This window comes from Nothoprocta perdicaria, unplaced genomic scaffold (assembly GCF_003342845.1).
Source record: "Nothoprocta perdicaria isolate Ctin4 unplaced genomic scaffold, notPer1 scaffold_144, whole genome shotgun sequence".
NCBI classification, from domain to species: Eukaryota; Metazoa; Chordata; class Aves; order Tinamiformes; family Tinamidae; genus Nothoprocta; species Nothoprocta perdicaria.
This window is the reverse complement of record NW_020454583.1, coordinates 748,725-773,914: the sequence shown is the minus strand read 5'-3', so window position 1 is coordinate 773,914 and position 25,190 is coordinate 748,725. Positions and strand designations below refer to the sequence as shown.

General features: G+C 44.2%; 2 protein-coding genes across 3 annotated transcripts in view; one reads left to right on the top strand and one right to left on the bottom strand.

The window, feature by feature from the left end:
* The window catches only part of UXS1 (UDP-glucuronate decarboxylase 1), a 52,846-nt gene extending 36,281 nt beyond the window's left edge, over positions 1-16,565 (top strand). For both annotated transcript variants that reach the window (XM_026034465.1, XM_026034464.1), the window contains 6 exons: positions 6,354-6,473; positions 8,743-8,786; positions 11,929-11,989; positions 12,525-12,582; positions 13,707-13,810; positions 15,693-16,565. In XM_026034465.1, the coding sequence (XP_025890250.1) occupies positions 6,354-6,473; positions 8,743-8,786; positions 11,929-11,989; positions 12,525-12,582; positions 13,707-13,810; positions 15,693-15,824 (519 nt within the window). In that variant the 3' untranslated portion in view covers positions 15,825-16,565. The remainder of the gene's footprint in view (positions 1-6,353; positions 6,474-8,742; positions 8,787-11,928; positions 11,990-12,524; positions 12,583-13,706; positions 13,811-15,692) is intronic.
* Positions 16,566-20,726: 4,161 nt separating this feature from the next.
* On the bottom strand, positions 20,727-24,644 carry CUNH2orf40 (chromosome unknown C2orf40 homolog). Its single transcript, XM_026034472.1, has 3 exons — positions 24,602-24,644; positions 22,971-23,128; positions 20,727-21,039 (listed from the first exon to the last, which is right to left on the bottom strand). Exons 1-3 carry the CDS (start codon positions 24,618-24,620, stop codon positions 20,878-20,880), a joined length of 339 nt encoding a protein of 112 aa, XP_025890257.1. The 5' UTR covers positions 24,621-24,644; the 3' UTR covers positions 20,727-20,877.
* Positions 24,645-25,190: the final 546 nt, after the last annotated feature.

Here is a 25,190-nt window from a genome sequence, read left to right as displayed (position 1 = left end):
AGTGCTTCCTCCTCAAGGAGCTCAAGGGCAGTAGTAGCATTTCCTTGAAGAGAGGAGAGCGATTGAGCAGTTTGCTGGAGAATTGCAGGGTTCACAATTTCAAAGTGTATATGAAATGAGCCCATCTCATCTCATCTCATCTGCTGTGAAGCACCTGACTATGTGATTTGAGAGGATATTTGCTAAAAGCTTTTGGGAGCAGCTCTCCCTCCTTAAATGAGTGTGGGAAAATAGGTCAGCTGCACCCCTCAGCACACCTCCCAGTCACAGGGAACCGAGTGGAATAAATCCAGATGTGGATTTGTGAAGTCAGAAGGAGCTTTAGTTCCCTGCTCGCTTGGGAAGTTCTCCCTAGGGAACTAGGCTACATCTTTTGTTCGGTGCTTTAATACCCTTTCCTTGATCTCTTGTTCAGTGTTTACCACTGAAAGGGTCTTCTGGAAGACCCTTTGCAGTTCACACCATTGCCCCAGCAAGGTGCAGGGCTTTGCTTTGAAATTTTACTTTTTCCTTGTAAGAAGAGCTTATTCCAGATGCTTTTTTTCATTCTGGACCCTTCTCTTTGGCACTCTTCTGCYTATCCTTCTTCGTCCTTCTTGCCTSTGCTTTGTTTTTGCTGAGACTTCCATCTGTGGTGTCTAATTGTTGTAGATGTGGACATTTGTCCAGCTAGTAATTGTGCTTCTCCACAAAAATAACTCAAAGTTTTAGCTTACCAGAGAAGGTGAAACCAGAATTTTACAAAATGAACACTGTTCTCTGAACAACAAATCAAATTTTACTGGACTAAAAAGTGGGGAGAAAAGTGCATGAGATGGACATGGGGGTTGGAGGCTCAACACTTAGTATTGCATTCTCATTTGTTGAGAAGTTGCCGTACCATGTGCAACTCCAACTTAATCTTTCACCATTTATCTGTTAGAAATTTCCAGACCCAGAAACCTGTGCTTCTGGCATCTTAGAGGAGAAGAGGGGTGTCTCATCACTCCTCTTGTGATGAGTTTCACACAACAGACRCATCTCATGATGTGTCTCATCAGAGCAGTAGCCAAACTGCCCTGGGAACAGTTCTTCGGTACTAGAAATGATAGTAACTGCTGGGTGTATCTCAGACCAAAAGTAAATAGCAGGGTTAAAATAACATGGATCGCTTTAGCTATTTAGAAGCCCTGAAGAAGAGTTCTCTTTCCCATCCATGAATAGAAGGTCTTCAAGGATAAAGCTTGGAAAGGGGAGTCTAAAATGCTGATACATCCTCGCTGCTTGCCATGAGATGGTATGGACATCCCTTAAACTGAACATGTCCTCTCCACTGTTCRTGTTCTCCTGTTGCCCAAGTTGTTCCATGCTAAGTCAGTGAAATTCAGAAAGAAAAGAGCATGGGACACACTTCCTCTGCCAAGTTTGGATACAGTTGTATCAGTCTTCTCAATAAATGCAGTGGTTCCATTGGAAATACCAAGCACTGCTTATCACATTTTTGTCTTTTTTAATGAACTGGCTCCACTTTGCTGACAGCAAAAGTGGTGCTACTTTCAACCAKAGTAACTGCATGGCTCATAAACACATTTTTATGCTTTGGAAAAAGAGAAATGTCAGATGAAGGTCACAACTTCCCCATAGATCAGTAAAGCTAATTCCTGCAAACTGCAGCAATTTGGAGATGAGGCGTTTGAAACTGGTTCATTCTGGTTGCTGTCRGGCAACCCTGCATATACTTCTCTGGTAAGCTGTTGTTTTCTAAACTCTGAACTACTGGATTTATGGATTTGCACATTTTTCTAAAGGATTGTCAGAGCTGTCTGTATTTTTTTTTCTGTGTAGGAGCTTTGCACATAAACCACAGTATCATTGTGCTTGGCCCTGTAAAGTATAGGAGTTGAACATTGTCCTCCAAAGTTGCCTGCTATTAATATCCAGTAAAAGGGAGTGAACTAAAAGGGAGGGGTGAAGCAGAACTTTGCAATATCTAAGGCAGTATCATAAACCTGCAACCTCCCATTTCATCAGTCATCAGTAGTAGGAGCCTTTCTGTAAAGCAGAGGGGTTTCTCTGCGAGGTTATCTGAATTGGGTTGGTATRGTCGCCGTGCTGCGACTTCCCAATGCAAACGTGGCACATATGCAGCAGGAAAAAACCCTCTGGTCCTCCTGCCCCTGCTCTGGTAAGTGGTTGTGCCAGTGTTGTGGTAGCACCTGTACTGCTTCCACGTGCTCTGCGTTGCTAGCAAACATAAGGACTTGGTACTGAACACCAGGATAGAAGATGATCTTGCAATAGTGATCACATTCACCCCAAAGGCTTGGATGCTTGAATGTAATGACACTTTTTGCAAGTTCAGTTCAGAAGGCAGTAAGATTTTTAGGCTTGTTTTGATTTTGTTTTGTGATTCATTTCAGTAAGTTTTGCCAGTGTTTGAATGACAATATATACAATGACAATATGGGAGCATTTGTCTTCTGATTCGAATAGGATGGGGTTTTTTTTGAGGTTTCTCATTTTGCATGGCCCCTTATTTTTATCTGTTACGTGTCTGCTGTGGCTCTAAACCCACTGTCATAGCAGAGTCTGACATATGTAATTGGTCTTGCTGTACTAATTCATGAATGTGACTCTGCTSAACTCGCCCTTACACTGAATTTGGGGGTTGTTGTGTTCAGACCTTGTTTATTTGCTTGTTTTCCTGACCCTCGTTGGAAACTCAGTGGAAACGATTAGAAATTCCCGTTCACTGGCTGTCCTTGCGCTGGTGTGAGCTGCACTGATGAGATCCAGGCTGCCTCCTTGTGTTCAGAAACTGGGCTGTGCAGCACGATGCTGGAGTTAAAAATCCCTGTCTGATGGGGATGTTCTAGTAACACATCTAAATRGGAGCACATCTCTTCCAAATGGCAATGTGTCAATGCTGGCCATATACAGAACAAACAAATAGGCAGCCTAGGCAAGCGCCAGAAATAAGATGAGCTTTTCACAAGGCGAGGTAAGTTATGATATGAGGAGACCTGGAAATGTTACAGTAAAAACTCCAGGGTGGGAAGCGTTGTGCTGCAAGCAGGGTGAGGATCTCAGCCATGAGGCAGGAGGGTTGCCCGGTGTGGCTGGGCCCCGGCACCTGCGTGGGGCAGAGGCTGGAATCGGGGGTCRTGGCTGCCCTTGCTGCCTCGCTTAGGGCTTGTCGCTTAGCAAATGCAAACTTTCAAAGCAGTTGTTAGTAACCAGGAATTAATCTCACTTTGCATATACAGTAGGCAAAGTATGTGTATTTACGTGTGTGTGTGTGTGTATTCATACATATATATACATGTGTGATTTTATGTGTGTATGTGTATATGCACCGTATATATACAAACTTATATATATATATATATGCACACACATATGTCATAAATAGCACCTTAGACTAAGTCCTCAGTATTGAGCTTTACAGCTTAAAAAATACCACCAATGCACCCYGGTGAGCTGTCTGCCAGTAGCTCTGCTGTGATTCGATTTCAGGATACGGGAAATAATCTTCAGAGAGTTAAYTAATGTTGTCTGAAACACACGTGAAAGAATAAAGCTATTAACAAAATGACTTATAAAGCAAGGGAGGTAGACAGCAATCTTAATATTTTTGCCCAAAATGTTGATCGAGATTTGTCTCAGCTCATGATACTTGTCCCTCTGCCTGGGCTCTGCCGGAGGGATGATGCAGCTGATTTTCTTACGGCCCTGGGGCGCTTGTTGGAGTTCTGTTTGTTTTGTCAGCGGGTCTGCAGCTTGGTCACTTGGCAGCCTTCTGTTTCCTGACTTTTGTGTATAGCAGGTTCTCACACTTGCTCTTCCGATGTTTGCAGAGAAGGAGAGTCTAGCTCTTCAATAGTAAGGCAGGTTTGTCTGATAATCTAATGAGTTACAGCCAAAGAATATGTTGAGGTTATTTCAATTAAGRAAACAAACAAAAAACCTCTTTTAACATTAGAATTATGTTTTGTACTCGTTTATTTTCTCAGACAGTCAGGACAAGGAGATGCCTTTCTTGAAAAGCTTAGTATGCTGAAATATGGCTTTCTAAACTAAGATGTTTTTGTGACGTCTTTGATACCTTGCTGCTTTATGAAGCGAGGATTCCCGGAGCAGTGGCTAAGAGTATGTGCTGCAGACCATGGAGAACTTAGTAGGGAAGGAAGAGAAAAGAGAAAAGAAACCTGAGCCTCTCTTGTCTTCACTGACTGCTGTAGCCCCTATTTTCTTTAATATAATAAACTTGTAGCCGTGTTATTTTTTGTTGTAGTTCAGAGGAACAATCTGTATGTGAGCCAGGGAAAATATTTTCTGCCTCTTTTCTATCTTCCATCTGCCTCTGCACAGGACATGGTCTGGGTACATGTGCCCTGATGGAGGAAGGAGTCGGAGGGCTTGGTCCCCCACACTGCTGCRTTTTGTGCCTTGCTGCATGACTCAGTTTTGGATTGCTCAAAGATTTTTTTCTTTATGAATCTGCCTTAAGAAGGCCTCAATGTAGACTAAAGCTGGTTGATCCCATTTGGTGTCAGGGCCAGGGATTCCTTTAAGCTCTRTTTTGTTTGGCAGTATAAAAATGGCCTGAGAGAGTTTCCTTGTTTCCTTAAGATTTAATGGAAAAGTGTGTGTGACTTGGTGCTGGCCTTGCCCACAAATGGGGGAAGTAATTGACTTGGCTGTCGGGAATGCTGTGGAGGGGTCAGTCCTAGCGAACGCGCTGCTGATGTTCACGTACCCAGGCATGGGGGGTACCCGTCGGTGCTCGCAGGCGGTTAATGCTGGGAGGAGTAGACGATTATTGAACATGCACCGAGATCCCYGGGAGGTTTTCCTGAAGTGAAACGCAAACGTTTTGGTCATATGTTAAGTTGCTGATACCAAAATATATTCATGAACGTSTTCCTTAAGAGAGGATAGATCCCACTTTTACAGGCTGTGAAAATTCAGTTTTCCAGAAAATAAATTTTCAAAGCAGTACAGTGCAGGGAAGGGTTTATCTGATGACACTTTAAATAAAGAGRCATTTTAAAAGTCAGCATTGCCATGTTTAACCAAAACAAACAAGGAAAAACATTGCATTGTAGGGTGGGAAAGTGCTGAAATGCTGGACTTTCTGTAACACTGTGAGCACTACTCTGYTTCCCCAGAGCCCTCACTAGTTTCTGACCAGTATGTGAAAACAAGGCTGCTGCTGCAGCTCGTGCTCACTTTTAGCACTCGTAGCATCACTTTTTGGTCCGTATTATTTAATAAGTTATTTTTATCTTGGGCCCCTAGCTTCCAAGTGCTGTAGTTTCGGTGCTTGTTATTCATGGGTCTATCTGGAAAGTCCCCCTGAAGTGCAGTCCTTCCTTGGGAGGGATGATGGGCCTTTAGGAGAGAGCACTGAGGAGAGCAGAAGGAACAGGAACCTGCCCGAGTGTGTTCTGCGGTGCAGTGGTGATGCTGGTAGTGGATTCCTGATGGGATGCGGGGCGCAGTGTATGCACAGCAAGTGTGTACAGCCAGCACGCACTGGGAGGCTTTTCTTAAACTGGAGAGCAAATAAAGAGCCTGTTCCTGATTGCTGCGTTTCACATGGGCAGGAGCTGTTGCTCTACCCAAAATAACACAGCGGTAAAAAGACGATGTGAGGTTATTTTTTGGCAGCAGTGGATAGTGTTGCTTGGTTATTTCTGTTTGTCAACAGTAGTTRACATCTAAAATGCTGAAGTGTGTTTTGCCTGTTTGATTGTCCCCTTTATGGAGTGGTAATGCTGCTGCTGCTTTCACAAAATTCCCTTGAGGATTTATTTGTTTGTGGTTGGATCACTTGGAGACCCAAGAGAGAGAGTCAGAGTTTAGATTTTGAATATAGATTTTGAATCTGAATATGCTTATTTCCAAGAAAACTGTTCCTACGATCTCCCCTGAACTGGGTGTGAGCTGTTTCCTTCAGCCACCAGTGTCCCACTGTGACATTTCCTGTGTGCACATCCCTGCCTTCCTGGGAAATCCGTGACCTCCTTGATCTAATGTGTCTGTCTCCACCCCAGATGGAGGTGGTTGTTTTTGGAAGGGAACTATTGAAATTGCGCTTGGTAAAGGAAAATACTGCAGTCCTCAGTGGTGCTAGCGCTGATTTAGAATTCACACTGCAAACAGTGGGAATTTGTGTAAATCCTCGTGCCATGTACACTGTGGTTTGTAGTACAGTTRGAGAGGTTCAAATTATTTAATTGCAAGAAAAGAAGGCATTTTAATCTATAAGAGAGATTCTTAAGGAAGATTGGAGGGAAAGGGTTAATTTTCTTTTTTTTTTTTTTGGAAGAAAGGTTTTTAGTTAGACATTTCTTTCTCYTTACCCACAGGAAGGAGTTGAAGTGAGAGTTGCCAGAATATTCAACACCTTTGGTCCTCGAATGCACATGAATGATGGTAGAGTTGTCAGCAACTTCATCCTGCAAGCTCTTCAGGGAGAACCCCTAACTGTAAGTAGTGACCTCTCAGTGATGTGATGTGTCCAGCTGCTGAACAGCTCAGCCTCACGTGCTGTTTTTTAGAAAACACTGAGGTTTTCCACCCACAAAAATCTAGGCTCACAGTGTATCACACTCGAATTACAGAACTACATGTGCAAGGATGTGCTCTGCCAGTGCTGCTGTTCTTCTTTTCCCAGAGAGCACGAAGTTATTGGTTCTAATGTGGGACAGTGTGTTCAGCCTCTGTCACAGCTCTTGCCTGGGAACGAGTCATGGCAAGATCCACAGCAGTGAAGCAAGGTGTTTTGGTACTTCTTCCTGTTGAGGAACTTTATTCTCTCTACTTTTCAAAGTTAGCTTTTTTTTTTTTTTGGCAGAGCAATCAAAATTTTCCATGTGCAAAATAACATTAAAGGCCCCCAGTCGACATCATGATGTAAATAATGCAGCCAGTTTTTGTGACCGTAGACAAAGTGACATCGTGAAGCCCTCACCTCTACAGCTAAGTCTCCCTGTATCCAAAACAAGTCTGTTGGTTGAGAATGGTCCTTGGCTCTTGCTAAGAGCTGCTTAAACAGTGTCACAGCACTGGGAGAGCAGGAGCTGGAACAGGCCAAAACGATGCCTGCGACACTGCTGATAATTCTGCAGTGCACACGGTCCCTGTCCTATGCCCTGGGCCTGTTAAGTCTGCTGCTGCAAAATAAAGAGCATAGGTAATGAAAGTGGGAGGAAACACATCATAAAATAGGGAGAACAGTTTGGAATTTGAGATCTGTTGTGAGCTCATGGAAACATTTGCAGTCTACTAGGTATACTACAGAAATTTCATATAAATTTATTATTACTCCCTCGATATAAAGAGTGAAGTAATTACTCAAAGGCTTATGGGCTCTTATTCTGAAAAACGACTATAAATATTGCTAAGTGTCTCCACAGGGTCATTGTCTTGAGCTCGAGCTAACATTCCTTCTACTAGTGACTGTAAATCCAGAGCTCAGCCAGGACTTCCTGTAGGAAGGGAAGATGATCTGAGGATGGAAGAGGATAAAGTTTTTGTAGTAAATTAATCCTACAAAGTGAAAGCAACCCTGTGAATTACTCTGGTATAAGAGATCGTAGCCTGTGCAGTCCTGGCTGCTGTTGGTTTCTGTTGTTGTAGAGGTCGTATTAAGACAAACTGAGGCAGGGAGAGTGTTGGAAACTACAGTGTATTCTCCAYCCATTGCCTGTATTTAGGCAATGTTGTCCCAAGGGTAACTTCTGAGGAGTCTTGCACACAGCTTTGTTCTGCAAACCCTGTGCTRCAAGGTAATCGGTAGCAAGTGGGAAGCTCGGTATGCGCTTATGTAAAATGTGCTCCCAGTTTCCACACTGACTGWCTGCTGGCCTCTCCAGGTGCATTGCCCCTCAGAAAAGTGTTTCTCATGTAGCAAGCTACTGGTAAGATGTGTATGTCCTCACTTAAGCCTAAATGCTTTCTTTATTTAAATCTGAAAGCCATCCTTAGGCACACGTAAAATATTCCAGAGATTTCAGCTCTGCCCCCAGCTAAGCTGTGAAATACTATCTCATGCYATTATATTTATCTTCACTATGATTTAATGTCTGTTTTAGACTTAAAACAATTTGATTGCTTCAAAGAACAGAATTTAAGGGAAAATGCTTCTTCTGCCCCCTTCCTGCCTGCTCCCCATCCYCCTCCCCTAGATTCTAAACAAATACATGTAGGTGAAATGGGGAATCATCCTCCACTGGAAATGACTCCATCTCTCCTTGCCACAGATACTAATATTTAGAAAGTCACACCTTTTTTTTCCTTTTTTTTTAAGGCTACTGACATTTGGTGGTTTCTTTGAAGCTGCCTTTTGTTATTGAGCAAATAAAAATTGGTCATCAGAACCACATCGTAATATTCTGAGGTTGCTTTAAATATTTGACTTTTTTTTTTTCCTGGCTGAGTTCATGCTGCAGCCTCAGTGCTCCAGGAGAGGACAAACCGTGGCTTTGTCACACATCTTGGGAAAATATTTCCTACATCCAGAGTTCGGGAATAATGTGATGCATAAGGGTATGTTTACTGGAGACACTTCCAACAGAAAAACTTCAAAGAATTGCTACTTTTGCCAAAGGCTCTGCTGAACATCTTCGTTGATCCCTCTACCATGGGCTTTATGTCCCAGATGTTTCTCCTTGGGACTTCTAGAATCATGAAGCGGAGGAACAGAGAAGTCCATTTTTTTTTCTCCTAACTTCTCTAATTTTCATCTGTTTTTAGGTTTATGGACCTGGGACGCAGACAAGGGCTTTCCAGTATGTCAGGTAAGTCTCATCTGTGCTCTCTGATACTGTTTTCTTACCCTGACAGTTCTTTGAGTTTGGCCCAGCTTAGTGTATAGCACCAATCAGGCTTGAACTTGCATTTTTAAAAAAAGAATAAAGAAATTGTTTTTATCCTAAGGGCAGCTTTGCTTTCAGAAAGGATATTGAAGATTTAAAAGGAAAGAAAAGCAGCCAAGAAACAAAACACGCTCTGGTTTAGAGCTGTGGATTAAGGTGTCGGCACGCAGTGGCCCGCGGGGGACAGCAGGTCCCGTGCGGTGCCGCCACCTCCTCTCCATGGGTCCCTTCTCCTGCCGGAATTCCTGCCATAGCCGGTAGTGGAGGCAAGGCTGGAATGTACTTCCCCTCACGGAAGGGAGAGGCATAGTGCTCAGCTTAGTGTATGGTAGGAATTCGGATTAGAATTCACTTGGAAGTATGAGGGGATGTGGTTTTGATTTTATTCCTTAAGGATTTTTTTGTTTGTTGCCTGGTGGTTAAGGTGGAATTGCTTAATAAAACTGCGATCATAGGAGTCTGCAAGTTCCAAGCAGTGCTTTGTTGCTGATRGAGAGGGACTGTACCTAGACTTGCTGGATTTCTCTTTTGACATCCCTTCCTTCCAAGGCTTGTGAACCTGCAAAACAAACTGAAAGGAAAGCACAGTGCCCAAGCACAAGCAAAACCCTGACATGAAGCAGTTCCTATTTCTGTGTGTTCCTTTGAGATAGAAGCCAGCATCTKCCAAAATGGGGCACTTCAGTATTTTCTGGACCAGCATTAAATGTCTCAAGGCCACCAAAATTCTGCTCATTAATTTCTGATAATGTTTTGGTGTGGGAGTAGCAAGGAGAAATAAGGGGAATGTTAAGATCTGAAAAGAGCTTTTGCAAAGATGAGCTTACAAAATATGGGCTTACAGACTCACAAAGAAGTGAACGAACATTGTCCATCCAGTAAACACTTCAGACTTCAAAGCCATGGAGGACTGCTCTGTTTTCCCTTTACATTCAAAGAAAAACTATTTTGAGACTAATATATTTTTTTCTTATAGGAAACCAAGAAAAATGTTTTCAAGATGTGCTTGATATTTGAAAATCTTAAAACACAATTACATGTTAGGGCTTTAGAAAAAAAAATGAAACAAGCCATGTTGGTATTTTGAGGGTCGCCTTGCTAATACATTTCAGTGACATTTGTAAATTTAGAGTATATTTGAGTAAAATTTGAGTATATTTGCTACCATGAACACATTTGCGTGTGTTGTATTTGTTTTAAGTAAATGTATTTGCACATGAAAACCAGTAAGTGTCACTGGTTAGTCTAGTTAATTTTGAGCTTTTTATTTGATTTTTGGCAAGTAAAATCCTACCTCTCCCAAGAGAAGAAACACCTTCTTACCTGGTTTATAGTAGAGATAGAGAGATTCTAATGTTTTCGTGTTGGAGTCTTTYTCAAACTGGTTACCAAAAGCTGACCTTCACAATTTCATGCATGTGTTCAGTGGTTGAGGTTAGGAGCCTACATCAAACTTAACATATTACTGAATTCATTCTTAGAGGGAAAAAAAAAGGAAAAAGATAAATTTAAAATAAACCTTGAGCTGCCATTTTAAAATTCAAAACACAAAGCAAGTAGAGGTCCACTTCCTTTTTATCTTATATTTTCTTTATAGATCTTTTTATATACATTTCTTTTACATATAGGTCCAAAATACGGGCTTTTTTTTCCTCCTACATGACCACAACCAGTTTGAAAGTACAAGATTCCCAAACTTTGATTTAGGGAAAAGATTAGTTGCAAGTATAAAAATTCTAGCATAAAAACCTTGAACTAGAATTCATTGAAAATATGATACTGTCTTTGTGTCTTTTTTCAAAATAACATTTCAAGCRGTAGAAATTCTTTTTATGAGGAGGAGCAATGCAGTAGTTGAAGTAACATAATTGTGGTTGCTGTTGTAGTCAAGTCCAGTTGTTATGGTCAAGACTGCCACRAGATGAAGGTGTTTCTTAAGTTGTTTCTGTGAGCTAGTTAAACACTGAAAAATAACTAATAAATTCACTAAGGTTTATTATGACGGATAAAAGCAGTGTTGGCTGCTGTATTAACGACAGGCATTTCACTTGATCATGTTCTGCATTGGCTTTAAGGTGGTTAAAAGAGAAAAGCAAAGCTGTCATTTGATCTTGATGTCTGCACTTACCTCCCTTGAAATTAGCAGTTTTTGTTCMCATACAACAGTCCATCTGCACTGATCAGATTGCAGCGTTGAAGTTGGTTTCAGACGAGTAAGATGCAGGTTTTGTTCTGTCTTGCTGCTAAACTGCAGTGCCAGACTTCTGCTTCTGGGCTAGGGAGAGGGCTGGTTTGCTTTGCTTCATAACAAAGCATGCTGCACTTCTGAATATTATTCTTTCTCTCTGCCAGATGTAGTAATAGTGGTTGTGGAAGCTACAGAAACATGTATCTGATGGAAGCAACCTTTATTTTCCTGCTAATAATAAGCTCTAGTGAAAGACATCTGGATTTGTATATCCAGGGCTGAACTGATGAAGCTGCTGCAATAACCCAGGGGAAAAAAAAAAAAAAGTTTGGCTTATTTTGTTGAGGAGAGGGGACATGACATCAAAATACTATTTTTAACAAGCGCAATTTAAAAATTTTTGGAAGGAGCCAACACCAGAAACAAAGTGCAAAGCAGGGATTGCTCTCRTGCGCCTCTGCAGAGGATACAGTGGGCTTTATATTGGAAATGTGTTGGAAATTAGCCTTTGAATAAGCAAGCACTTGGGATACTGCAAGAAAAAGTTACTGTCTTTTGTGAATTGTGAACATTTTATTTGCTGGTTTTATCTGTCATATGCTCGAAAGAATTGTTRCAAACATGATCACCCTTTAAAACTAATAAGTTTGAAACTTTTTACCTAAAAATCCAGGAAGTTTTATGTGATAGGGTCTGTGGAGCAAACAGGCAAGGAAACATAGACGTGGTGAAATAACACACTRTGAATCTGATTTTGGCCTTCCTCAGCTGACCTGTGTGCTTGACTGTAGTTCTCAAGAGGCAGCTCTCTTCTGTAGATTAGAGCATTTACAGGGAAATGGGATCCTGCCTCCATTTATCCTTTCTTTTCCCTAGTGATCTTGTGAATGGGTTGGTGGCCTTGATGAACAGCAACGTCAGCAGCCCCGTCAACTTGGTAAGTAGGAGGGTTCTGCGCCCCTGCTCTGTCATCATCACCTCTTCCTTGTCGCTCAAAGGAGCTTCCAGAAGAAACAAACGCAGCAAAAATGTTCTTTCTATCAGGAAAAAAAACCCTATATTCTCTGKATAAAGAGCAGCACTGAGCCCCTAGATGTTGGTGTCTGGTAGTTCCAAGAACAAGAGGAATTTACTGTCTTGGCAGTAAGATTCATGTAGCTGAAATGTGGAAAAATGAAACAAAAGGGAGGAGAAATGCTCAGAAGAAATTATTGAAGCGTTTATTTGCTTAAAAAAGGCATTAAAGCAGTCCCAAGATTCAGAAATTAGAAATCACTTTGTACCAGGCTTATGGGAGAAAAAAAGGATAATATTTGATTGTATAATTTTATATTTTTCCCTCRAAGTAGAAGTGAATATTTACTTCTTTTCACAAAACTGACCGTGACCCGATTAGAACTATCTCATGTCGGAAAGCTAGCATCTGTTAAGGTGGCCAATTGCTGTTGCRATGAATATTCTTGCCTTTCTAGGGAAACCCRGAGGAGCACACGATCCTCGAATTTGCCCAGTTAATTAAAAAGCTCGTTGGTGAGTATCCTAAGCCATTACTCCATGTAGCTCATGAAGTATTTATTGCCGTGTGATTATTGTTACTTGATCAGCGTGTGAAATATGAGGATGGTTTAGTTGGTCTTTGGATTTCTTAATAACTCTGTCAAAGACATTTAATTGTATMCTGATCATATAATTAAATGTAATTGAAAGGGGATTTTGATTATCTGATTAATATGTAAAACAGTGCACGCACAGTGGAATGAATACATTGTCTCTGTCTCTTTGGGTGACGTATCACAGTAGTTTTACGTTTTGTTTATGCAGGTTAGGAGGTTATTACTGGCTAGTGAGGAGACTTTCCCATTGCCTGTTGTACTTTCTTCATGGAATGTAGACAAGTTACAGGGCATCTCCTTCCTCTTCTACTCCCACAATTCTGAGATCCACAGAGAATCAAACTCCCAAAATTGGCAGTGAGTGACTGTGCTCAGTCTCCTAATGCGCTTTCCTCATGAGATGAAGCCAAGTGATGCCGTTGGCCAGGGTTGTCAATGCTGCAGATCTCAGCAGTTCTTTTGAGCCTCTGTAAAAGGCACCTGAGAACAGCAAGTTAAAATGTGTGGTACAGAGTCCAATGAGTGTGATGATTCTAACATGGGACTCTTCCCACTGGAAAACATCTGTGCGTCCACAGATTGGGAAGGAATATTCAAAACTATAGCACCAAGCCCATCTAGCAGATCAAATAGTTGTTACCTCCCTTGCCTATTTGTCCACAAATAACTTGGTCTCTTTGACTGTGTCTGAATAAGTCTTTCAGTTCTCTATGTGTTAAATCGTCTCTCAGATGACACGTAAATAGTTTGCTGTGTTTTGTTGTTACGAGGAAAACCAACTTCTCTGTTGGATCTTTACCAATCAGCCTGAAGARCGTGGGCAAAGAAGAAGGCAAGTCTCGTGCAGCGCCAAGGTGCTCAGGGGCAGCTGCGTCACCCAACCATTGCACCCAGTGCAGCTGCCTGCGTGGAAACTGCAGCAGTAGGAATTGGGAAAGAGAGAGCTGCAGAGAGACCTGATCCTCCTACAAGAAGGAGGGATGTAAAGGTGACGTGTAGGGAATTACGTATGGTAACGTGCTTGTTTGCCTTGTTTGTTAGGCAGTGGAAGTGAAATCCAGTTTCTCTCAGAAGCACAGGACGACCCTCAGAAACGAAAACCTGACATCAGAAAAGCCAAGTTACTGCTTGGCTGGGAACCTGTGGTAAGTGAAGTTTTCTTGCTGTTGTACCCAAAAAATATGATGGCGAGAGAGAGAGAGAGAGAGGGTGTTTCAGTGTATTTTCCAGGTCACGTTGCAGTAATATCTTTTAAGTTATCACAATATCTGTTCAGCAGGGCAGTTTTTCGTAAGGCTGTTAAGTGCCTGGTCCTCTCAAACATTGCCCTACCTTGTGATTCAGSAGCTTTTGGCTAGGATTTTATGGCCAGTGCCATGCAGGAGAGCAGATCAGCATTGGCATTTCTGGTGACTTAGGTATTAAAAAAAGCCATCCTACATTTTTTTTTTTGTTTTTAGCTTCTTCACGTGCCTAACATTTAGCTGCCACCTTTACATAAGCTTGATGTGTACTTTGGAATACRTGGTACATCGTAATGGGAGCTGATGAATTTGCTGTGGCTGCAGGCCTCATTCCTGTTTTGCTGTGGTAACACAAGTTATGGAAAGAGGAATTTAGTCTTATTTAACAAAATACATTTTTTGAGAAATTTATAMGATGAGGTGTGACATCTTTGCGCTTTGACTTGGGAGGGATTTAAGAACAGAAGAATCTTTAGAGTACATTTAGAACAGATGAAACCAAAGGAAAACAGACCACAACGTTAACATGAGCGAGCTGACCCTTGGATTCCAGCGGACTCGGTTAAACCCAAGGAAGGTGCTGCTGCTGCTGCTGCTGCTGCTGCTGCTGCTGCTCCGGCCTTACCGGCCTTGTTCTGAGCTCAGGGGATCTCGAAACACACTCAGGGTTGGTCTGACTTTAATTTCCTACAGCAGTGATTGCTGTTCACCTCCCAACTCCAGTTATCAGTTATCTGAGACGAGATGGTCTGTGATGGTTTTGCACAGATAAAATGCAGGAAATGCAAAATGTCTCTGAGTGCTGTGTTTTCCTAATGAGGAGCCTCTCTAGGAAGATTGTGCATAGGAGTAACTGAGCATAGCTGAAGGTAAAAGCTGTTTTGTTTGGGAAAGGTGAGGCCCATTTAATCCCAGAAAGATCCTGGCTTTCTTAGCCGGCTCTCCTGCCTAGCAAGGTTGGTGATTTTTAGGCTTTTAGGGGGTTGCAGAGCCAAAGCTTTCCAGGAAGGTGTGGGCCCCTGTCCAGTAAATATAAGCCCATCAGAGCAGGAAGTCGAGCTCCAGAGCCTTTCCAAAGGATTCGGAGAGACCAGAGAGGGCCACAGCTCAAGGTGTGAGGAGGATGGGAAGTTCAGGATCACTAAAGTTTGGAAAGTTAACTGCGATTTGCTCCTGACCTCCCATGTTTGGGGTCAGAGTTTGCACTTCCGTTGCAGCACTGTGTTGGCCAATGAAGCTGTAATAAACTTGTTGCTCCTGTCTACAAACTGCGGTACTTAAGTACAGACCCAGAATATGAAGAATAACAAYGATCTGTATAGAATAAAAAATGACAGACGAATAGTTTATTTATCTTTTTTTTTTTTTATGTATGTTAGTGGTGCAGTTAAGCAAAGGTCTTTACATTTACAGACATTCTCTGGAAAATAATTTTTAAATTGAATTAGATTAATAATGAAAACCAGGAAAGGCTTAAGTTTGTGTTTATGTCTTTGCATGCATAATGAAAGAATTTTGTACATCTGGACACAAAAGGCACCAGTTACAGCTATGYGATGCCAACTATTTTTTATTATTATTTTTAAACTTACCGTCAGAAAACATTTCTGATGCTTGAAAGCTGTTGTACATTAGCAGTGCAGAGATGTAACCAGTATGTGGTGCTATTAATACTTGTACTGAGTAAGAATCGAAGGGTTTTACAGCAGTGTTGTAATAGCTGTGTTAAAAAGATGCTGCTGTGGAGTTGGTGACATGGTTCTCTGCCTGTTTCTGGGAACAGGTCCCGCTGGAAGAAGGTTTGAATAAAGCCATTCACTACTTCCGCAAAGAGCTCGAGTATCAGGCCAACAACCAGTACATTCCCAAACCAAAACCCGCAAGGATGAAGAAAGGGAGAACAAGACATAACTGAAGACTGTTAGTTGGACAGAAACTTCCCTACTTGACATTTGATGGGATGTATTTTTTCATTTTTCTTTTTTTTTTTTTTTTTTTTTTTTTTAAGAGAGACTTTGAAACAGGTATCATGAAGAACAAACTGGAATTTCATTCTGAAGCTTGCTTTAAAGAAGTGGATGTGCCTAAAAAACAAATGACAACAACAAAAAAAACCCACAAAAAAGAAACCCCCATCCCCTGCAAATCTTGCCTTGCACTTTTTAAATCTGTCTTTTTATGTAAACTAGAGTAGAAGCATCTTTTAGTATCTTCAGGTTTTATATCTTGCTGTGAGATCATTTTGTTGTGACTGTCCTTGACAGTTTTATTTACTGGTTTCTTTGTGAAGCTGAAGATGAACACAAATGGGATGGAAAATGCCAATTTATTTATAAAATGGGTACTATAAAATAAGAGATGTTCTACTATGCATAAGAAAAAAAAAGTGAGTTGTATTGTCAGGTGAGAGAAACTGTCATCTGGTATATAGGAGTTTAAAAGAATTCTGTATGAGAGCTTTATGTATTCTTTAAAGGAGAGATTTTTCAAAGGTTTAGTTTTAGTTGTACACTTGAATTTGAGATATTTTCATTGATTACCATGGATAAGGCTATTTTGAATCACTACTGTGTTGTGCGTACTCTGGGAATAAAGTTAATGTATTATTGGTTACAGTGGTCGAATATGCTATTTTAATAAAATATTGAAACTTCTATTTTCCAGGTTCAGTGTTTTCACTGTATGAACTTCTCATTTCACATATATATTGATTAGAAAGAAACAGCCTGTAAATAATTGTTTCAAAGTTAAAAATTGTTAAGAGTGGAAGGACCGTAGGATGTCTGCTGAAATAGATTAGACAAAAGCACATCATGATTTATTCCAATTTAAGTAGTTGATAATGATGTAGCAACATAAGAGTTTCTTTAAAACAGAGATTACAACTTCAGCCTCCCCAATTTGAGGAAATATTTATATTTTAAGTATTTTACTGCATTGCCAGTAAATGTTACACAACTTGGATAACAATGCCTGTCACTCTAGAAGAACTGTCAACGCTCGGTTGTTCATATTTTGCACAGTGACACCCAGGCCTGGGTGCCTTGGAGGAAGGGCTGGCGGAGGCTTCTTTAGAAGACACCTTGTCCTAGTGCCACTCAGAACTGCAAAGCCTCGTCTGTCAGAAGGGGAAAATCTCTCCTRGAGTGACGTGACTTTCTTTCAGGTTTTGCTTCACGAGCTTTTCTGGGTGTCTTCAGGTTGCTTGACAGAGTGGCCGGTGCCCGCAGAGGAGACCCAGGCGAAAGCTCGCGAGGTTTGGGCGCTCGTGCGCTTTGGGGCCGAGGCTCCCAGGGCCTTGGGAGCGACGCGGCTGCGCGCTCGGTGTGACCCCGGCGGGACCGGGTCCCTTTCGGGCGCAGCGGCGCCTTCCCCGCCTCGCGCTCGGGTTTTCTGCGCGGCCGTGGCCGCCGAGGTGGAGGTTTCCTCTTCTCAACGGAGAAATGGCCTCCTGCCCTTCACCCTGTGGCCCGGGAGCAGCTTGTGCGGGCCTTGCTCTTCCCTTAGAGACTTCTTCGGGATACGGGATAATTCTCAGTGCTCTTTCTGCTTATGAAGGTGCCTGAAAGGTACAGCCTGATCTGTGTGCTCCAAACGTGACTCATCCAGCCTGTCGTGACTGACAGAGGCATGGGGCCTGCCTGGCTGGATCCTGATGGATGCTTCTGGGRCAGATGGATAGCGCTGGAAGCAGGATCTGGCATCGTATGGTGCCTGCAACTGCCCATATCCCAGTGGAGATTTTTAACCCTAACCTTTGGACCACCCTGGTTTTAGGGAAGCTGCTCTTTCTCCTTATCCAGATTGCACGGTGCGGTGCCGAAGGGTCCAAAGTCCTTCCTTTACAAAGAGTCCAGCAATTGGAGCAGTCACCAAGAGCAGGGGAGTTGTGGGTTTCAGCTGTTGCTTCCAGTGGGTTTCAGCTGTTGCTTCCAGGGCTGTTTCTCATCTAGTCCTCTGACTGCAGTGCAGAACGCACGAGCAAGCGTGTTGCTAGAGACCGCTGCACAAAAAGTGCATTTTCAAATAACTCTGGGGAAATCTTGAATGTTTGGATACTGAAGTTACGAATGTAAAAGCTTTTTAGATTACTTCACTGCCTGACCTTCTTCGTAAAGGGAGAAAATTGGTCAGAGGACAAGTGGCTGGTGCTGACATAACCCGTTCGTGAGAACGTGGAATGCCCCCAACGCGGCCTGTGACTTTCCTTGAACTGCCTTTAGCTTTGGGTTCCATATTTCTCGTTCCGTTCCTCTTCTCTTCCTCTTCCTAGCGTCTTCCAGAATCCGCTGTGATTGCTGTTGCCCTGGGCCTTGGAAGCCAGTGAGTGATCTTCAAGTAGGCTCAAAAAGCATGAATTTTAAGTGTTAAAAACAGAGTCTTCTGGTAAAAGTTTGGGGTAATTTCAAGTTTTGTCCTGAGCTGAGTGTGGACGGAGGCTGGCGAGTTGTGCCTTGCAAGCCCTCGTGTKGGTCCTCTCTGTCCCCACCTGGCATTACCTCCGTAACAGAAAGAAGGCACCAAGTTTGCAGGGGACCACACAGGAGAAACAGCTCCTGCCATTCCAGAATAGCCACATTTGAGGGATGAAAGTGGAGGAATACAGAGGTGGCAGGACTGAAAGCCTGGAAATAACAGGATATTGTAATAAATGAAGCCAAACCACATCCTGATTTCCACGCCTAAACACAGTGGAGTATTTGTACGTTTTCTCAGAAGGTTTGGGAGTTGGGATTTTCTGCTATCCCATGGCTGGGAAGACAAGGCTCAGTCCCGCTGCCCTGCATGCAAGGGCACTTCAGCCGGGGGGAGCGAAGCGTTTTCCAGCAGGACACGTTTGGCGCAGCCAGGGTCCGTGGGGAGCCTGCAAGCAGTGCAGGAGTGGTGCTCTGCTCGCAGAGGAGAGCTGTGCCGAGTGCCCGCTGCTGCGGGGTGTTGAGCCGCGCGCCAGGGGCACTCCAGCAGCCTGGAGGTCGGGAGGCTGCGAGCTCCGAGGGGGATGCGGCGGCGGTTGGTTTGCTCTGCTTTTCCTTAACTCAGTGTTGGGTTTCTGCCTCCTGTGACACGCAGGGCTGCTTGGGAGCTGGGAAACCGAGGTGCTGGTTTGCGGATGAGCCCGGCGGGGCTTGCAGAAATAATTTGGCTGGTTGATTTTTGACAAGCTGTGTATTCTCCTTAAAGAGATACTATTTTTTTTTTCCTCATTTCTTTCCCAAGCCTGTGCTGACTCCTACCTGGTGTTTGGTTTGTAGCTTATTGCATGTCCTTTGGCATCGTTGTGGTTGCTATATCGGAAGCCGGGCGGACTCCTCCGCTACAGAATGGGTTAAGGGAGCCTTCAGCACACAGCACAACGTAATGAAAAAGGCAGCTGGGAGGAGAGGGGCTTGCTTTTTTCCTATCGCATCCAGAAGTGCAATTCTGTGAAGTTTGCAAGCCAGGGAAAGCCGCTGCACTGCGTCAGCCTGCAGGAATGGGCACAGTTCACAAAAGCCTAGAAGGAGTGGAATTTATTTACAACTCTGTTTGTTTGTTTTCTGCCTTATTCAGCAGGTCTAAATTCCCAGTTGTTGTAAATTCTGGGACACGATGGAAACTATCAGCACAGTCCAAACSTTGCCAAATCCTGCTCAGGGTTTTGGTGGGACACAGAGTGGAAGTACTCTTCCAGGAACTCTTCAACTGTGCGAGAGCGTGTACTGCAATCAGGATAAATGGCTAGTCCCTATTTGGAATAAATAAAGTGCTTTCTGCCCTCGGAACTGCACCAGTTTCAACCAATTTAACTGGCAAGGCTGCCTGTAAGTGTGAGTGCTCCAAAGCTGAGGAGGAAGCCTTTCTTTCAGAGCATGTTAGCTTAGGGCCTGGTTTTGTGTGCAGAAGAAAAGCGAGTAGCACGTTTGTTCCATCTGGCTCTCCCTCCCTGGAAACCTTCCTGCGGGGAGCTGGAGAGAGCTGGGCTGCCTCTGCTGGACACCAGTCCATCACACAGCAGGGGCTGTAAAAAAGATTAGGAAATACGTTCGATTATGAAAGAAGCAGAAGTGTCAAGACYGGTGGTAGCGTAGTCCATGCTTTGGAAACTTCTTGTCAGCTTTAAATTACAGGCAGCTAAAGCCTCCCTGCTGCAGCTCTTGGCAGCCCGTGGCACGTCGGCCATGGCTCTGTCCTGGCTCACGCCCCAGACCATGGGCCTGGGCAGCCTCCTTCTCCAGCCCCCCAAGTCCCCTGCCTCTCCCTGGCGTAACGAGTCCCCTTTGCATCCACCTTCCAAGCCAGGCTGCGGGGAGGCAGCGGCGGCTCGTGGAAGCCGGCGCGTGCCTGGCCACGGCGGGTGCCCAGGATCGGGGTGCCGGCTTTGGAGCCTTCCCGGAGCAGCTGCCCTTCCTGCAGGCTGCCCCTTTAGGGATCATCCAGTGGGCGTCTGTGTCCTGGCCCCCGGGAACTGCGCCAGTGCCAGACAGGTAATGTGGGAGGCCGAGTGCAGCACAGCATGGCAGCGTTTCAGCTGGATTTTTTTTTTTTTCCCACTTGGAATAACTGGATATTTTTGATGCAAATCTGACTGAGTAAGCACATCTGAAATAAATTGGCTTATATGATATATGCCAAACTGGATGATATAATKGAATTGGGCAATTAATTGTAGGAAAGCAAATGAAAAAGCCCTTTAAAAAATGATTTCCAGTAGTGTGCTGCTTTGAAATGAAAAACTTGCCAACAAACTCTACCAAATAAATGGAAAACTTTTTTTTTATCAAAAAAGCTTTATTTCTATAACACTTTATATATAGTGTACTACTAGGTAACCATAAAAAAGTCACACTGCATCTCACAGATCCTTTCTTCTTGCTGGTTTCTGTGAGCAGCTAGTAGGGAAGCAGCAGCACTGACTGAGGGAAGACTCAGCCAGGCCCAACACAGCCACGTAGCTACTAACTACAGGATAAATGGCAGGATAAATGGCATTAGTAATCGTCATAGTTGACACCCGCTCCATGCCTGAAGGTATGTGGGTTCCGTGGACCGATGGGTGAGTCTTCATCGTAGTGGTGCTGGTAGTAGCCACCGTAGTATTCGTGGCCCCTCCGGCCCAGGCTTGTCCAGTAGGAGATGTCGTCTTCAAATTTCTGCAGGCAAAAAGGGAGTACTTGCTTTCCAAACCCACAACTTTGCAAGAAAATGAAACAGAAAAGGTACAAGTGGTTCTTTCTGCTTGCTTAAGAAATCTGGTCCTTTGTAAATTTGACAAAACTAAATGCATTGATCTAGGGGGTTTTGTGGCTTGCACCTGCTGTCGCTATGGGCTGTATGGGGGKTTGAGGAGACCTAGCTGTCCTCAGCAGCCTCGCCCGGTCCCCTCGCCCACAGCTGCCCCCGGGAAAGCGCGCAGACAGGCAGCGCCCTCAGTGCGACACGCGCTGCAGCCCTTTGCACTCTCCTACCTCGCACTGCTGCCCGGTACAAACCTTTCACTGCCTTGCACTTAAAACCAAAGTCATGGTTCTGCAGCGTCCCACGGCCTTCGGTCCCGGCGGCCCTGCTGCAGAGCGGGTGCCAGAGGCCCCTGCTTTGTGCCCGGGCTGGCTCTGCCCTTCTTGGGCAGGTGGGTGGCGAGCGCCCGGCCTGGCCCGCTAGCCCGAGAAACGCGGGGGGCGGCTCAGCTGTGYGCCTGCTCGCAGCAGCGGCAGGAAAGGACTGCGCAGAGATACCCAGCAGAGGCCAAGCCCAAGTCCTTCCATCTGAATGACTCTTCGGAAACATTTTTGGCWGAGACTTGAAAATCAAGTTTTACAAAATACACAATGGCTAAGTATGGCTTACGCCCTGTCTAAAACATGGCTGAAACAGACAGTTATTTCATTGTTATAACCGGGCTTATTACCCAAGAAAACCTCCCAAGGGCAGCCACTGTATCCCCCAACGGGCTGCCTCTCATTTCGCTCAAAGGCAGCCAGACAGTTGCGGAGGGGAATGTGTCTTAGCTGCATGATGTGTGTGTTACCTCTTAGGAACTGCCTACAGCAGCCTTCAGTTTCTGAGGTATGAAATCACTTTTCCTATTTCTCCCATTGTGTGTTTGCATAAAAAGTAATTTTATCTGCATAATGTCCAGAAGCACCATCAACAACAGAATGTATCCATTATTTCAGTACAAGCAGTGGAGTTTTTTAATTACTCCAGCTTTGAAAATGAGTGCATTCATCTYGTAAGCAATGCACACAGTATGAAGGTGTAAAATGCACTCCAGCCTGTCCGTGCCAATTCAGTCTCATTAAATACATTCATGTGGCTGACAAAAGCCAAGAATTGAACATCTATAACTATTTTTTACCTCTTATTTATGTACAAATAATTTGACACATAGGAAGGAAACTGCATGCATATTTTTCCCTCTGTTTCAGTGACCTACTTAGAGCTGTGTGTGCTGTATGCATATGAGCTGGAATTGTCTTTACAATTAACTGTTTTAAGAAATACATCTTTATCATTTGAAGGCAAGTTGCCTGCACATTACTGAATAGTCTTCCTTTCGGATTTTGGAGTTGAACCGTAGCTGCCCCTATTGTTGCAGCCACGTGCACATCTTATGCAATGTTAGTGTGATTTTATTGAAGAATGTCAGTCAGGCCCAGCTTAATCCACTTTAATGGTTAAAATCYATTATGGTGTGTTTAAAAGCAAACTGATTAGGTTGAGATTATCAAACTTCTTTCTAAGCTGCAATGGATGACACTATGTCTGTTTCTCAAGGTAAACTTAGTTCACAAATCTGGTTACAATTTATTAGTTCTACGTTCACTTGAAGGCAAGAATTTCACTGAAGCTTTTAATAGCACTTTATTAATAAAATAATGTGTAAATTTCTAATAAATACCAAGTTTGTATCTCTGTGCAACATTTACTATTCTAAAACAAAACTGTAATACCCAATTTGTGAACAAATGCAGGCTAGCTTCCCCCGAGGCAGCATTCCTGACTGCTGCGCTCCCTGTGTGCATCCACTCTCCAACCCGCTTCCTTGCAACTCCAGAACATTCCTGACGAGTTTCGCACTCACCGCTTCATCAAAGCCCAAGTAGAGGAACTGCTGGTACCACTGCTGCACATCGGGCTGAGTCCTGTCCCACAGCTGGCGCTTCTGGCGTTTCAGGCTGCTCAAGAACTCTTTGGCCTTGTCTTCTCTCTCTGACACCTCAGGCTTAATGGCAACAGGGGCTGAAATTAATTCCCCCCAAAAGACATGCCAGGAAATTTTTAATCACCCTGAAATATATTGCACTGAAGACGCTTTTTTTCATTAGGTCATCAACTCTGTGCTTGGCAACATTGTGTGTGTAGCAACTAGTAAAAATTGGAAGCATCAGTATAATGTTTTCTCTGCTACTCTTGTTCTCTTGGATTTTCATCAACTATTTTGATCTCAAAGATAAAAGCTAAGTAAGGCATTTAAACAAACAAACCAAAGCTGACAGTGCCTACACAGCATTACGTAGTGCTTTAACAAGACACTGGGATAAACATCTCCGTATGCTGCTGTTATTTGGAATGGGAGAGAAAATGAGAGGTGAAGTTAAGAACCCAAGAACGCTAGAGACACGTAGTTTACAGGGGTGGAGAGAGGTGCACACACAAGTGGATAWAGGTACTTCCAAATGTACTGTAAACCTGTAGCTCTGGAATAACGAGTGCTGTTGAGTGCTGCCTGTCTGGAGATACCCCCTTGCCACCTCGGGCTGCAGAGCTGGGCGCGTGCACAGGAGCAGCTCCCAGCTGCCCACCCACCCGCGCTACTCAGCTTGCCCCGTGCCTGGCGGCAACTGGGCATCTGCAGCCACCTCTGCGGAGGGGCAGGTTCTCGGCCGCAGCCACGGGGCAGGCAGAGGGGAGGCAGCTCCGTGTAGCCTGTCTCTCCATGGGCTGCAGGGCTGCCTGTGCCCGGCCAGCTCCCGTTCCCATCCCCTTCCCACAGGCAGCAAGCCCTGCGCCTCATCTGCACACTGGGCTCTGGGCCATAATCCTTCCTGTGGAGAGGGTAGTCTTCCAAGAAGGAAGTGTGCGGAGGGCCAAGGGGACATAGGAACAAGTAACCRCATAACAAGTGACTCCAATTTGCACATTTTCTCTTCTGCACCTCAGATACCAGAATTTCCATGGATTGTAACTGCTTTGGAAACCCTGTGCTCTCCCAGAGYGCAAGAACCCCATGCCATGCCTGCCACGCACAGCCTGGGAAAGGAGTGCAGTGCACCCTGCCAGGCGGCAGCCAGGCTGCTGCGTGAGCCCCGAGTGCCGCTTTCCAGCTGCTTGGCTTTAGTGTCGAGGGGGAGGAGGGCTCAGGGTGAGCAGAGCCTCCGACGCCGCAGGTAGCCCCTTCGGAATGACCAGGGCGGCACCAGCTCCGGGGCTGGCACTGCACGTGGTGCGATGCATGGCAAGGGGGGCTCTACTCCAGCACCCGTCAGCTGCTGTGTGTGTGTTTGTACATCCATCCATATATACCTACACACACACACATATGGAGAGCAATATCCTGTGTAGTAGTTGGTGTATATATACGTACACAGCTGCTCTCACTATGCCTTTGAGCTGGAAACACAATCATGACTGCATTTAAAGTTTTGATCCATAGCAACCGTATTCTTATCAACAGAAGAATACAGGAAGGCAATTTTCTGTCTCTTTATTTACCTTCTCCCTTTCGAAGCATCAGCTTCAGCTTATTTCCTCTTGAACCATCTAGACAAGCAAAAATAAAAGGCATATTTAGCTATCAATTTTATTTAAGAGGAAAGAAACAACAGCAGCAGCAGCAGCCACCATATTAAAAATACAGATGTTTTAACTCCTGAGTATCAGGATGAAACTTGCTTCAGAGCCAGTTTCTATCTCCCACTATCTCCCCCCTATCAACGCCCACCACACACAATACTATCTTCCCATACTTTAGTTTAACGCGTGCTACAGGGAAGTTTTCACATTCCCAACAGCTTTTATCCAACCCCTCTTGGCAAGGAAGCCTGATACTGGTCTTGTTCACCTCATGTCGTTATACTCTTCATGAAAAAGCCCTGCTGCTGGGGTTAGCATAGCGATACAGTGCCCAGGGTTGCAGGCTAATCCCCGCAAACCTCCTGGGGCTCCATGAGGGGCGCGTTCGCAAGGGCGCCTTTAACCTGCTCCTCCCAGCGAGTGCTAAAAAATGCCCGCGCTGTTCCGCTGATAAAGCGATTTCGCAGAGGGAAAATGAATTAAAAAAAAAAAAAAAAGAAAAAGAAAA